The 13,751-nt window shown below is 58.9% G+C and overlaps 1 protein-coding gene across 1 annotated transcript; it reads left to right on the forward strand.

The window, feature by feature from the left end:
• MATN1 (matrilin 1) lies at positions 1-8,558 on the forward strand. The gene is made up of 8 exons (XM_046023412.1): positions 1-97; positions 1,795-2,141; positions 4,269-4,491; positions 5,203-5,328; positions 5,801-6,217; positions 6,787-6,939; positions 7,774-7,854; positions 8,509-8,558. The coding sequence occupies exons 1-8, from the start codon at positions 1-3 to the stop codon at positions 8,556-8,558; spliced, it is 1,494 nt and encodes a 497-aa protein (XP_045879368.1).
• Positions 8,559-13,751: the final 5,193 nt, after the last annotated feature.

The raw sequence follows: 13,751 nt of genomic DNA on the forward strand, positions 1-13,751 counted from the left end.
ATGAGGCTCCTTCCTGGCACTGGCCTTGTGCAGTGTGGCCTGCTGCTGCTGCTGTTCCAGGCCCCGTGCACACTGGGCCTTGCCCCCCAGGCCAGAGGTGAGGGGGTCCACGTGAGGTGGGGGACACAGGGTGAGTTGTCTCTGACCAGCAGCCTGGCCAAGAGGAGCAGAGGTTAAATGGGGCATGGGATGGGCTGGGGTACCGAGGGGTCGGGACAAGGGGGTAGGGGGACAGCAGGTTGGCGCTGGAGCCAACAGCAATGGTGACATTCATAAGGACCAGAGCAGGGGTGATCCTCGGTCTGTGCTATTGAGGGACAAGAGTGGGCCTTTCTCTGCAGCCTCACAGCCTTCCCTGGAGCTCCTCAGCTCTCAGGCCCCCCTTGGGGACCACGCATGCTGCCAGGGTCAATCTTGTGGGTCGCTGAGGACAGAAGCTGGAGCTGCACCAAGCCCAGGGCTGCATGCACGCTCTACCTGGGGTGACCAGGACTCCATCCCCCTTTCCCCAGCTCCTCCAGCCTTGCTGGGTGTGAGCTCCTACCTGCTCTACCACTCCCAGAGCTTCTGCCTTGGGCACCGAGTCCCAGAATGCCCAGCTCCTCCTGTACAGATGGGGAAACTGAGACTGGAGAAGGGCATTCTCCTGGCTCCTGATGCACTGCTCCATGGTGTGGCAAATTCCCTTAGCCTCTCTTGGCCTCAGTTTACCCATGTGTAGCCTTAACTAGCAGGGACCAGGGTGCGGCTGCAAGGTCGTTTCTAAGGTCCCTTGAGGAACTCTGATACCTAGAGTGCTGTGGTTGGGGGCTGGAACAGACCAGGACCCCTTTCCTTTTCTAAGCCATCCAGCATCCTCTCTTGGGAGCGGCTCTGCTCAGTTCTGGGGCACAGAGGGGAGGGCCTTTGTACTGAGCCTCTCCTGGGTGCAGGGTCAGGCCAGTGAGAGTAACAAGCAGTGAGCCTTATTCTCCCCACTGGACAGATGAGAAACTCAGGGTCCTAAATGTGCAGTGAGCTGCCCGGGGCCACAGGGGGGCTGAGCCAGGATTTGAGCTCCACTCCACTTCATTCCAGCTTCATGCACGTCGCAGCCCATGGGGCTGCTTGCTGGGGTGTCTGGAAAGACATGCCTCCGTGGGGATGTGTCTTAGGAACGAAGCGGATCAGGCTGCCACAGTGGCCACGAGGAATCCCTGCCCCTTTCCCTGCCCACGGACACCAGCCAGAAGGCTTCTTGGGGCTGAGGGAAACTGGGTCCCCTTGGGTGACTGGCTTTGATGCTGAGATGAAAGAGACCAAGCCGATGGGCCATGCGCTGGGCCCTGGGCCTCTGTCCTCCACCCCCCCACCCTGCCCCCACAGGAGAAATTTTGCCATGGCTGTGGTAGCCACTCTGGGCCACAGCCTGAGAGGCTGTGTCTTAAAGTCCGTTGTCTCCTTTGCCACCCCCCTGGATACCAGCTGTGTCCCTAGCCCTGTCCTGGCACCTTGCACGCACTCCTGCTCAGCCCTGAGGGTTCTGTAACGAGGGGACTGTCAGCTCATTGTACAGACGAGGAAACTGAGCTCAGGCAGGTACACTGAGTTGCCCCGGGGCTGAGATTTGAACCTCTGTCTTCCCCGAGGGGCTGAGAAGCTGGGCCAGCCACGGGTGTCCATATGCTGACAGGAGATGCGAGCTGGCCTGGCCCAGCTTCAGGTTACACTGCCCAGGGCCTCCAGTCTCGGTCTAAGCAGCGCCTGACCTTCGCCCCCTGCTCTTGGCCCTATCCCTCCCGTCCCCCCTTGCAGGGCATCTCTGCCGGACCCGGCCCACGGACCTGGTGTTTGTGGTGGACAGCTCACGCAGTGTGCGACCCGTGGAGTTCGAGAAGGTGAAGGTGTTCCTGTCCCAGGTCATCGAGTCTCTGGATGTGGGACCAAATGCCACCCAGGTGGGCGTGGTCAACTATGCGAGCGCTGTGAAGCAGGAGTTCCCGCTGCGGGCCCACGGCTCCAAGGCCGCGCTGCTCCGGGCCGTGCGCCGCATCCAGCCTCTGTCCACGGGGACCATGACCGGCCTGGCCATCCAGTTCGCCATTAACAAAGCCTTCAGCGACGCCGAGGGGGGTCGGGCCAGGTCCCCCGACATAAGCAAGGTATGCGTCCCGCCCCTCCCTGCCGGCTGCAGGAGTCCCCAAAACAGCTTCCGATTGTGTCTTCGGCCCAGTGAAGCCAAGGGGCAGAGCTGGGACTTGAAGTCATCTTCATCCACCTTCTGACCGCAGGACCTCAATCTGGAGAGCGCTTGATTTTTTTCAGATTGGTGGACCTTGGCTCCCTGGGGCCGACTGAGGCAGTCCAGATGCCTGCCCCCCACCCCGCTCCCTGGACTAGCTGTCACCCTGAGCAGCACGTGTGGCTCCTTATCAGTCCCTTCACGTCTAAACCACAATGAGGCAACTCGTTTTTGGGAGACTGTTAGGAGGCCTCTGTGAAGTCCATTGCACAGTGTGCTTGCAACAGGGCATGGACCCACCAAGCCTAGCTCAGTTTTATTTAATAAGCCTCCGAGGGCAGGGGTTTGGAAACATGAGGTGATGTCCCCCAAGCCGACGTCAGTACGGACTCCAGGCCAGGTGCCGAGGAGTTCACAGGCCTGGTCCCCACAGCAGGATTTCCCAGCACAGCCCAGGGCCTCTGAGACCAGTCAGGGGTTGCATCCCACGGTGGTCTGCCCACCGATGCCCACACCTCTCCTTCCTAGCCCTCAACAGCCCCAAGGAGTCAGCCTTTACCTGCCCAGGCCCTCAGCCCCGGGGACATATTTTCCGACCCCCACGCAGGCCATGCCTGACATCTGAGTGCCGAAGGAATGCAATCCTGCTTGAAGGTGGTGGCCTTACTTTACAGATGAGGAAACTGAGGCACAGAGGCCTAAGTGTCTTGCCCAGCTAATAAGCAGTAGGAATGGCTACAGAGGACAGGCCATAATCCCGGCCATTACAGCCCTCAAAGAAGTGGCCTGTGAGGCTAAGCCTGTTGGTCGTCCTCTGTGGGGGCCCTTTACAAGCTCTGCTGTGCGGTTGATGGTCGTGGTCGTTGACAGGCTGTGGTGGCCTGGGGTGATCCGAATGGAGAGAGGTGGTGAAGGGGATGGTGGCAGTGTCTATAGGTATCACACCTCCAGTTAGGGGCCTGGGGTAAGCACATGAAGACACACAGTGCCCCCAGACCTGGGCCGTCCAGCCTGGAATCCACCTGTGGGAGGCCCCTACCATGTGGGTGCAAGGTCACAAGGCCGGGTTGAAGGGGGATAGTCGGGACTCCGGGAGACAGTGGGTCTCGGGGAGTGGGGCAGCCTGTGGCAGTGGAGAGTCACAGCCAGGCGAGCCTCGGCCTCTGGTGCAAGATCACTCCCCAGGGGTCCCCGCAGTGATAAGGAAACAATCCCCTTCCTAGATGACTCAGGAAAGTGAGCAGCATTTCCAACCACCATACTACAGGTCACCAAGACAGGGGTCTGGGGCCCCGGGCCAAGGGTGGGGACCCAGGAATCAGAAGCAGACCCAGGTCAGAAGCAGAGAAGCGCTGTGAGGACCCTGGCTTCCAGGCAGGCTCAGGTGGGCGTGGTGAGGTTAGGTCAAGCACAGAGGTCCCCTCTGTGCCCCTTCCCAGGGCACAAACAGGGGAGCCTTGTGGGAGGGGAGCAGACAGTGTTCTCTCCTACGGAAAGGAAATGTAGCATCCTCGGGAACGGAGGGAGAAGAGGGAGCCATCCCTGTGTGAACAAGCCCCCGCCCAGGGCCTGGAGGGGAAGGCAGGCCAGACTGGAGGCAGAGCCGCCGTTTATTAGCCTCGCCTGCCCTCTGCTGGCCAAAGGGCAGAACTGCATGGTGTCGGGCCCGTTTGCCGGGCCCTGTCCTCAGAGGCCTCAGTCTGAGGAGGGAGACATGGTCCTGCCCTCAGATTGTCAGAGCTGGGGCCTGCCCGAGCGGGGAGACACCCACAGGCCCTGGTCAGATGGGAGAACATCTCAGCCATGTCTTTCAGTGAGAGGAAACCTGTCTCCCCTTTTGCTAGTCAGGTTCCCCTCCCTGGGGCGAAACCCTGCGGGGAATCAGAGCCATCTGGTGTGGATTAGCTGTGACCTGGGCAAGCCGCTCTGCCCCTCCGGCCTCAGGGTCCTCTTCTGCCAGTGGCCCCGCGGGCTTAGTGGAGGGCTGAGCGGCCCGGCCCAGCGCGGGAGGGAGGCCTGGTCCTCACACGCGCCCCGCGTGTCTTAGGTGGCCATCGTGGTGACGGACGGGAGGCCCCAGGACAGCGTGCGGGACGTGTCTGCACGGGCCCGGGCCAGCGGCATCGAGCTGTTCGCCATCGGCGTGGGCCGCGTGGACAAGGCCACGCTGCGGCAGATCGCCAGCGAGCCGCGGGAAGAGCACGTCGACTACGTGGAGAGCTACAGCGTCATCGAGAAGCTGTCCAAGAAGTTCCAGGAGGCCTTCTGCGGTGCGCCGGGAGAGGGGGGCGATGGACGAGGCTGGGGGGTTTCGGGGAGCGCGCTGGGGAGCTGGTGTGGGGGTCGGACCGCAGGGGGCGGGGGCGTGGCTGAGAGCATTGGGGCGGACTGAGTGCGCTTCGGGGGTGGGACCGGGGCGGGGCGGACGGGGATGGATAGGGCCGAGACTGAGCGCCGGGGCGGGGCCAGGGAAGGATCAAGGTGGGGGCGTGGCTAGAGTCGATCGGGGCGTGGCTAGACAGGGTCGGGCTGGGTAGGGCGGGGCTGAGTACGCGTCGGGGGAGGGCTAGGGTTGGGGGCATGGAGGGATAGGGATGATGGATGGAGATGAACAGGGCTGGGACTGAGCGTCGGGGTGAGGTCAGGGCAGGGAGCAGGGAGGGATGGGGGAGTCACTAGAGAGTCGATCGGGGCTGGAGCTGGACAGGGCGGGACTGAGTCTGCATCGGGGACGGGCCGGGGCGGGGCCGGACGGAGATGGACAGGGCAGGGACTGACGGGGCGGAGCTGAATAGGGCGGGAGGCGGGGCTGAAAGAGTCAGCATGGGGCGTACCTGTGATTCCAGCCGGGGGCTGAGAGTGTGGGGCTCAGACCTCAGCCAGTGGGTGACCTGTTTCCCTGAGTGTGTGAAGGGCTACCCTGGCTGAGATGTCCAAGGCCCTGTGACCGTGAGATTCTGAGTCTCCTCTTGTCCCCGCAGTGGTGTCAGACCTGTGTGCCACAGGAGATCACGACTGTGAGCAGATGTGTCTCAGCTCCCCAGGCTCCTACACCTGCGCTTGTCGGGAGGGCTTCACCTTGAACAGTGACGGCAAGACCTGCAATGGTCAGTGGGCTGGACACAGGCAAGCCCTGGGGAGGGTGGGGAGGGGAGGGGAGGGGGCTTGGCCACTCTCTAGGATGCCCATCTGAGCCTCTCTGCACTTTGCTTCTGGGCCAGTCTGCAACAGTGGTAGATGTCTCCTAGAACTTGGTGTCTGCCGAAAGTTATCTTCTACTTCTGTCCCTCTTTGTCACAGTGGGTGGTGGGTTTAGTATGGTGGAAGGAGTTACATAGTCTTGAGTTCAAATCTTAGTGCCACTCCTTCTGAGCTGTACGATTTAACGGCTTTTGGAGTTTTAATTTCCAAAGGTATAAAACGAGGCCAGGAACCTTGGCTTTCTAGAGGGAGTTTTGAAGACAAAAGTGGCTGGGATAAACCTCAATATAGAGCTAGGTGTGTGATGGGTTCCTGACTGTGGTCAGGATGAACGACGGGCTCCTAAGCTTCATCTCCTCGCCTTCCCACCCTTCCCAGTCTGCAGTGGCGGTGGTGGCAGTTCAGCCACTGACTTGGTCTTCCTCATTGATGGATCCAAAAGTGTGCGTCCGGAGAACTTTGAACTAGTGAAGAAGTTTATCAATCAGATCGTGGACACGCTGGACGTGTCAGACAAACTGGCCCAAGTGGGGCTCGTGCAATACTCGAGCTCTGTGCGGCAGGAGTTTCCACTGGGCCGCTTCCACACAAAGAAGGACATTAAGGCGGCGGTGCGGAACATGTCTTACATGGAGAAGGGCACCATGACTGGGGCTGCCCTCAAGTATCTCATCGACAATTCCTTCACTGTGTCTAGCGGGGCTAGGCCTGGGGCCCAGAAGGTGGGCATTGTCTTCACTGATGGCCGGAGCCAAGACTACATTAATGATGCTGCCAAGAAAGCCAAGGACCTTGGTAGGTGGTGCCTGGACCCTGAACACCACTGATGGCCAGGGGTACCTAGGGAACAGCTTGACGGGAAGTTGTCTGTCTTGAGTCTAAACCCTAACCCCAGGTACAAGGTAAATGAGGAGTGCTGGGTTTGTTCAACTCTTTCTTACCTGTGATCAGAGGCCCCAGAAAAGTAAGAAGTTTGTTTCAAGGGTCCTTTTGTAGGTGGGCTTGGAAAATTTTCAGTTGAATGTTCTCCAGAACACACCAACTGTTGGAAGGTAGCCCCACTTCGGGACAAGCTGGAGTCTCTGTTTTATCACCTATTTAAGGAGGATAATAATAGCCACCAGACGGATGGTTCTGGGGGTATACGAGATTACAGAGCTCCTGGTCCAAGGAATCAGTGCAGGTCTGACATATGGGAGAACCTCAGGGAATGCTGGAAGTCTCTGTCTTAGGCACTGTGCTTGTAATTCCAGCAGCTGCCACTAGGAGGTGTCTGGTGTTGCTCACCTGGGCATTTCTTAGGAGGCTGAGATGCCGCTGCCGGTCCCCATGGCCACTGTCACTCATCTTGTTCCTCTTGGCAGGCTTTAAGATGTTTGCTGTGGGTGTGGGCAATGCCGTGGAGGACGAGCTGAGGGAAATCGCCTCAGAGCCCGTGGCAGAGCACTACTTCTACACAGCTGACTTCAAGACCATCAACCAGATTGGCGAGAGGTTGCAGAAGAAGATCTGCGTAGGTTAGTGAGGCCAGAGAGGGCACTGATGGGAGGGGCAGGTGGGGCTCGGGGGGGGGGGGCACTGTGGAGCCATCCTGGGACTGGATGGGGGTGGGGAGAAGCAGGAGCTGGGCGGCAGGAAGAGTTGGCCGAAGCGGGAGGAGGGCTGACCGTTCTCACTTTTGCCACTAGCAAACATATGCTTCCTACATGCATGGCGCTGTTGTTAGTGCTCTCCAAATATTAAGTCGTTCCATCCTAATTAGTAGAAATATTATTCCCATTTTATAGACAGGAAAACCAAGCCCAGAGGGGTGGAGCGATCGTTAATAACTGGAGTTGCCAGGATTTGAACCCTGCTACCTCCCCCATCCTCCCAGGACTCGTAGAGAGTACGGATTACAGAGCCAGAGGCACCTGGGTTTGTGTGTTTGCTGTGACACTCACTGCTTGTGGGCCATGATCCAGTGGTTTCATTTCTTGGGTCCTTTATTTGTAAAATGGGATGATTAATGACTTCCAATCCAAAGTGTTGGGTGAAGCTGGCAAGATGACCTCGAGGTCCCTAGCAACCGTGTCCTGCATGTAGTAGGTGACCAGCACGGAGATGCTGCTATTGGAGGTTTTATTGGGGCTCTGTGGGGTTGGGAAGACATTCGGGGTCTCCCCTTCTGTCACTCCTGAGAGTTCTGCTTCAGGACCCTACACATGTCTCTGTCTTCTCAGCTCTCACAGGCCCCCTGCACATCCCCAGGACTCCCCAGTCCTGGTCCTGGGCTGTGAGCGCTCCTTGCCCCCCTGCCACGCCACTACTCACCTTCCCCTTTCTCTTTCCCTGCTTTCTGTCCATTCCAGAGGAAGACCCGTGTGCCTGCGAGTCCATTGTGAAATTCCAGACCAGAGTGGAGGGGCTGCTGCAGGCCCTGACCAGGAAGCATATCCTTTCCCAGAGGCCACTGAGGGGTAGGGGGGATGGGGCAGTGCGGGGGCGGGGTGTGCAGGGAGAGGGAGGCACGCCCCTTGTGTGTGGGGTCACAGGTGGGGCCTCTGCCTCCTGCTGGAGACAGGCTGGACTCTGGACAGATGGGCTGGCATGGCCTTTGGTACTGATCCTGTCAAAAGCAGAGGCTCCTAGAGGGTAAACAGAGAAACTGAGGCAGAAGCCACGATCTAGAGACTTGGACACCCGTCCAGAGTCCTAGCTGTGCTCAGGAAAACATGGAGCATGTGGCGTCCCCATTTCTCAGACTCTCAGTGACATGACGAATCCCAGTCTCCAATCAGACGAGGCTGGGCCTGGAACAGGCTCCCTGGCTCTGTCAGGATAAGGTGGGAATCCAGGTGGGGGACCCAGCAGGTCTGAAGCTGCCCCCCGGCAGGGCTGTGCCTTCAGGGCGCCCAGTAACTACTGGGTTTTGGGGAAGGCACCGTTCTGAGGGCAGTGACATGTTGCAGAAGGGGTGAGAGAACTCCCTGGAAGAGGGGCTCTCGGGAGGGGGGGACATGGGAGGTGGGGTCCCGAGGGCAGGTACCACAGCCGTCGCTGCCCTGCTCTGGTCAGCCTGGGCCTGTCCTTAACCCCGAGTCCACTGGAAGCTGTGAGCCAGCGGCTGGCCGTCCTGGAGAACAGAGTCGTGTGAGACTGCCCGTCCCCGCCGCGGCCTCTCAGTCTCCCCACTGCCCATGCAGCCCCCCGAGTCCTGCGTGTGTCCCCTAGAGTCCCAAGTGTAGTCTAGCTTTGCCATTTTGGTGAGGGGGGTTTGGAGGGGCAGGCCCTGAGGGCACCAGGCCTCCCCCACCATCCTGCCAGCCCTGCTGGGCATGTGTGAGTGTGCCAGGTGTGTGGCCGTGTCTGGGAGCACGCGCGTGTGTGCGAGTGCATGGGCACGTGTACGTGTGTTAGGAGCGTGGCTGTGTTGGGGAGTGTGCTTGTGTGTGCCTGCGTGCCTGAGGGTGGGCGTGTATCTGGAGCAGGGATGAGCGTGTGTGAGTGAGAACACAAGGGTGAGCGTGAGAGGGACTGCGTTTGCATTTCTTCAATCGAAACGTAATATATTCCTATTTTTTTTAGTTAACCCTTTCTTGACTGCGAGTGCTGTGAATTTCTTTCTTGTTTTTTTTCTATTGCCTTCTCAAAAACAATGAAATATGTTTTAACTTAAGCCCTGAATGGGGCTGGAGGTAGCGTGGTCATTTGGGGAGCGGGATGAAGGACTGGGGTGGGTGGGTGCAGGGGGCCCCTGCAGGCTGGTAACAGTGGTGGGAACAGGGGTGAAGGCCGCTACCCCAGAGCCCGTGTGGGGTTGCCCTGCCCTTACAGGCTCTTGTTTCTTTCTCCTGCAGCCCTGCCTGCAGCGGGCTTGAGTTGCCCTCATTATGCGCTTGGGGAAGCTGTGTCTGGGTGTTCAGATGACTTGCTCACTGGGGCATCAGTTGGAGAGCAAGGGCTTGAACCTAGAGCTGCAAGACATCAAAGAAGTAGAAGAGCCAGGACGCCAGACAGGCCGATTCATGCCATCATGCATACATTCATTCATTCCCGCTTCAGTCATTTATTCATGTGTGCATGTAGGAGACAAACACAGAATACGGGCCCATGGCAGGCAGAGGGGAGATGGTGGCCTTCGAGACAGATGCAGTCCCTGCCGTTAAGGGACTTACAGTCCAGTCGAGCGCCTGTCACCCTCACCCCAGCTGGGGAAAAAGAGAGAGTGTTTAGGTTGTAGCAGGAGCCGGTGGGCTGAGTGTGTGTGCGTGAGTTAGAGATGCTGGGAGGGTCCCAGCTGCGCCGGGGCTGGCCCCGGGCGCCCCCACCAGCCCCACACCCCATGCCCATGTTGGTGTCCTCTCTGTTCCCTCCTTGGGCATTAGCAGCTTTGCCTCCATCCCCAGCACCAACGGCGGCACCCCTCTGCCTCAGGGATGGCACATGAGAAAGTTTCCTGAACCCCATGTCTCCCCCAGCCCTACCCGGTGTCTGCCGGCCTCACCCAGGCCCCTCTGAAGCAGTGCCCCCCACAGTCTCAGTCCCTGGTGTCCCACAGTGGGAGCTGGGGTGATTTGCTGAACCCATTCCTGTGTCATGGGGCATTTTTAGGGTTACTACTAGATTCACACTTGGGAGCCTCTAAAAGGCTTTTATGAGAGACTCAGATCATCCCGAGAGGTCTTCCTTAGACACAGTTCCAGCAGGCGGAATTATATCCCTGCACCTGTTAAACTTAGTGGCTCAAAACGTCCCCCCCCGCCGAAAACCACCTGTGCCTGGCTTGATTCTGTGCGTTGGCTGGGCTCCGTTGGTGGTTCTTCTGCTCCATGTGGAGTCGGCTGGGGTCACACTTGTGGTGGTCTCGACCCTGCCAGAGCCTTCAGCATGGCCCACTCCCCTGTGCCAGGGCCCACTGGCATGACTGCTACCTGGGGAGACGGGGCTGCAGGGCTGGGCTTCTCTCTATTTCTCTCTCCATGAATGTCCTTAGGGGCTCTCCGGCGGGGGAACGCCACTTCTTCTCTGGCAGCCCAAGGCTGTGTCTGGAGCCCCATGTTGGCACTGCATGATTTTTGCTGCATTTTTTGATCCTTTTGCTGATTTCTTGATCAAAGCAGTTTTAGGCCAGGCTGAACACAAGGGGTGGGGAGGTACACTCCACGGAGAAAAAGCAATGAAGAATTTGCAGCCACTTTTAATTCATGGCAGAGGGTCATTCTCTGGTGTCCCTCTCTGGCTACACTCCCTGCCTTGGCCGTTCGCGACACCCAGGAAACCCTTGCATCGAAGTGGGACCATCCTGGGTTCCAGCGCCGTGCCTTAGCTGCCCAGTAACTTGGCGGGAACACTTTCCCCCTCTGAGTTCCCCACCTACATCCAAGGCAAAGGATACTGACACCGCCTCGAAGGTGTTGCGGGGTGTCAGTGAGATGAGTGGGGGGCACCCAGCGTAGGGTCCACCCACATTTTGCACCCAGAGTGGAGTTGGTATCATTGTTGCCATCTGGGGAGTGGTTTCCCAGCCTCAGGGACGCATTCAAACCTATCAGCACCTGAGAACCTCCCTCGTTCCCATCTGGGGCCAGTGTCCCTTGAGACTCTGCAGTCACCTGGTCTCCGGGGGCTGTGCCAACTGGGGCACCTGTTACCTGCTGGAGACCAGAGTATGCTCCATGGCTCTGGCCCACCTGCGTCACGGTCATGGGTACTGTTCCCCCAGCTCCACCAGGAGGCGAAGTCAGGGACAGCCTTTTCTCTGCCTGGAACAGTTCCAGTATGTGGGGGGAAGGGGGTCACAGCTCAGGGAGACGAGTCTTGGAGGGCGGTGTGAGCCTGGACAAGCCATCCCTTCTCCCTGTGGGCCTTAGTTCCTCATCTGCTAAATGGAGAGATGATCCAGAAATAAGCAGTCAACGAGAATCTCCCAGGGGACGCATGGTGTCACTCAGAGCTGAGAGCGGTCACTACTTCCTTGAAGTTGGATGAGAGAAAGGTGTGCCCGGGGGTGTCTGGCCTGGCAGAGACCAAGCGTCAGGCTCCGAGCTCCCAGGAACTGTCCCATGGAGAGGTGACGGTGGACAGGTTAGCAGTTTGGGGTCGACAGTCCTGGTGTGAGACCCCCCCCACCCCCAGCGCCCTTGCCTTGGACAGACTCCTTCGCGCTCTGACCTCAGCTTCCTTGACAGTAAACGGGGCAACAGCACCCTCACTAGCGTTCATGCTGAGGGCACCCAGACAGAGGGCTTGGCATGGCCAGCCCCGCAGGCCTCCCTGGAGGAGACTGCAGAGGTGGCTTAGCAGGGGGCCTGAGGGCTGCCCGTGCAGGGCAAGTCTGGAAGGTGAGTGGTGTGTGGAGGGAGGAGGGGCTGAGAAAGGGCACATGCCTGGGAGGGAGGGGCCGGGGACGGTGAAGTCCAGCTGGTCCTGTCTTAGCTCTACCCTCTCTCCCCATTCTTTCCTTCCTTCCCTCCTTCCTTCCCCATTTACTGAGCATCACCAGAGGCCAAAGCATGCACAAGGCATTCGGGCTAAAATAGAAAAACGCCCAGTGGTTTCTGGCCTTGGGGTGCTCCCAGCCTAGAGGGGCAGACAGACATTGGACAGAAAGCCTCACGGGGAGTCCGGCTGGGGTAGCGGGCGGAGGACTTGGGGTGTGCCACAGGAGGTCTTCCCCAGCTGTGGGCAGGTGGAGGAGGCTTCCTGGAGGTGGTCGACGATACGCCCGAATCTGAAGGCACTTTTGGAGTTAGGAAGGTAAAAGGAGGCTGGAGATGAGTGTGTCAAATAGAGCAAGTGGTGTGTGCAAGGGCCCTGAGGAGGAAGGTGTGCGGCCCCTCTAGATCCTGGATGCAGCTGCCTGTCACGGGGACCAAGGCACAGGCCCAGGACCGGAGGAGGCAGGACTCCCCCTGCAGGTTGTGTGAAGCCACGGAAGGGTTTTAGGAAACAAGGTGATGTGATCAGAAAGTAGAATGGAACTCTGATTAGAAATGGGACTCATGTTTTCCCCGACAAACCCTCGAGGGGGTGCGAGATGGGCTGTGAAGAGACTTGAGCTGGGATGGGTGGGGACCCAGCGTCCCTCTCACTTGCCCAGGGTAGGGTGGTGACCTGGAGGCTGGTGCTGCTGGGTCCCCTGCAGGGCGGCTGACCTCCCTGTCACCGTGAGGCAGCGACATCCTTACTTGCAGGGAGAACAGAGAAACTGCTCAGACAGTGGCACTGAGGGCCCAAGGAAATCCTTCCGGTGACCCTCTGTGACAGTGTTGGTGTGACCCGTTTTACAGGTGATGGGATTGTCTGAGTCAGCGTCGGCACCGATTCCTAGGTTGACCCAAAGCTCAGGCCTTTCTTAAGAGCAGCACCAACTTAGCTTTGCCGCCTGTGACAACGAACGTCAAGCCCTGGGCGCACAGTAGGCCCTCAGCAGATCCCAGTGGCCAGTCTCTTCCCCTGTTTTCCTCCCAGAGGGTCGGCAGGCTCACAGTTTGTCAGAGGGTGGACCTGGTCCTAGAGGAGCCTGGAGCTGGACCCAGGAGCCCCAGGCAGAGGGAGCAGGGCTGGACTCCCACAGAGGGACTGGTGGGAGCCAGGCAGGGAGCGAGCACCTTGACAAGCAGGCTGGGGGTTGGAGAAGGTGCTGGACGGGGAGATCAGCACCCAGGGGCTTGGAACTGGCAGGCCTGTGGCTGTGGTTGACCTGGTTTAGGCCCCGGTCCAGGCTGAACAGGGGTGGTTGGGGATCTGGTGCCTCTGGGGCTGAGGCTCAGGATTTCTCATAAAGGAACAAGTGGAAGGGGGTATGTGCCCAGAACTCACCCATTTTTGAGTAGGAGAAGCTTGCTTCCTGTTTCCAACAGTGCCGCCCAAATCATCCCGCAGCAGGAGGGGGAGTCCTGGGGTGGCTGCAGGAGAAGCAGGGCAGGTCGACCACCTGGAGACCAGATGGCGGGCACCGTGGCTGAGAACGGCCTGAGTTAGGGCTCTGGGCTGCAAGGGACAGAAATGTCACCTCAACCGGCTTCAGCATGAGAAAGGAGTTGATGGGACCCCGTGATGGAAGGTGCCAGGAAGGAGCTGGGCTCGGGGACATCTTCAGGCCTCTGGCTCTCTCCCCTCTTTTAATTAAAAAAAAAAATTAAAGATTTATTTATTTATTTATGAGAGAGAGAGAGAGAGAGAGAGAGCACGAGCAGGGGGAGAAGGAGAAGCAGATTGGAGCCTGATGTGACTCAATCCCAGGACCCTAGGATCATGGCCTAAGCTGAAAGCAGACACAACCAACTGAACCACCCAGGCGCCATGGGTTCTCTCCACTCTTGACTCTGGTCTCCGCCCTGGAGGC

Source organism: Meles meles, chromosome 1, assembly GCF_922984935.1.
Source record: "Meles meles chromosome 1, mMelMel3.1 paternal haplotype, whole genome shotgun sequence".
NCBI classification, from domain to species: Eukaryota; Metazoa; Chordata; class Mammalia; order Carnivora; family Mustelidae; genus Meles; species Meles meles.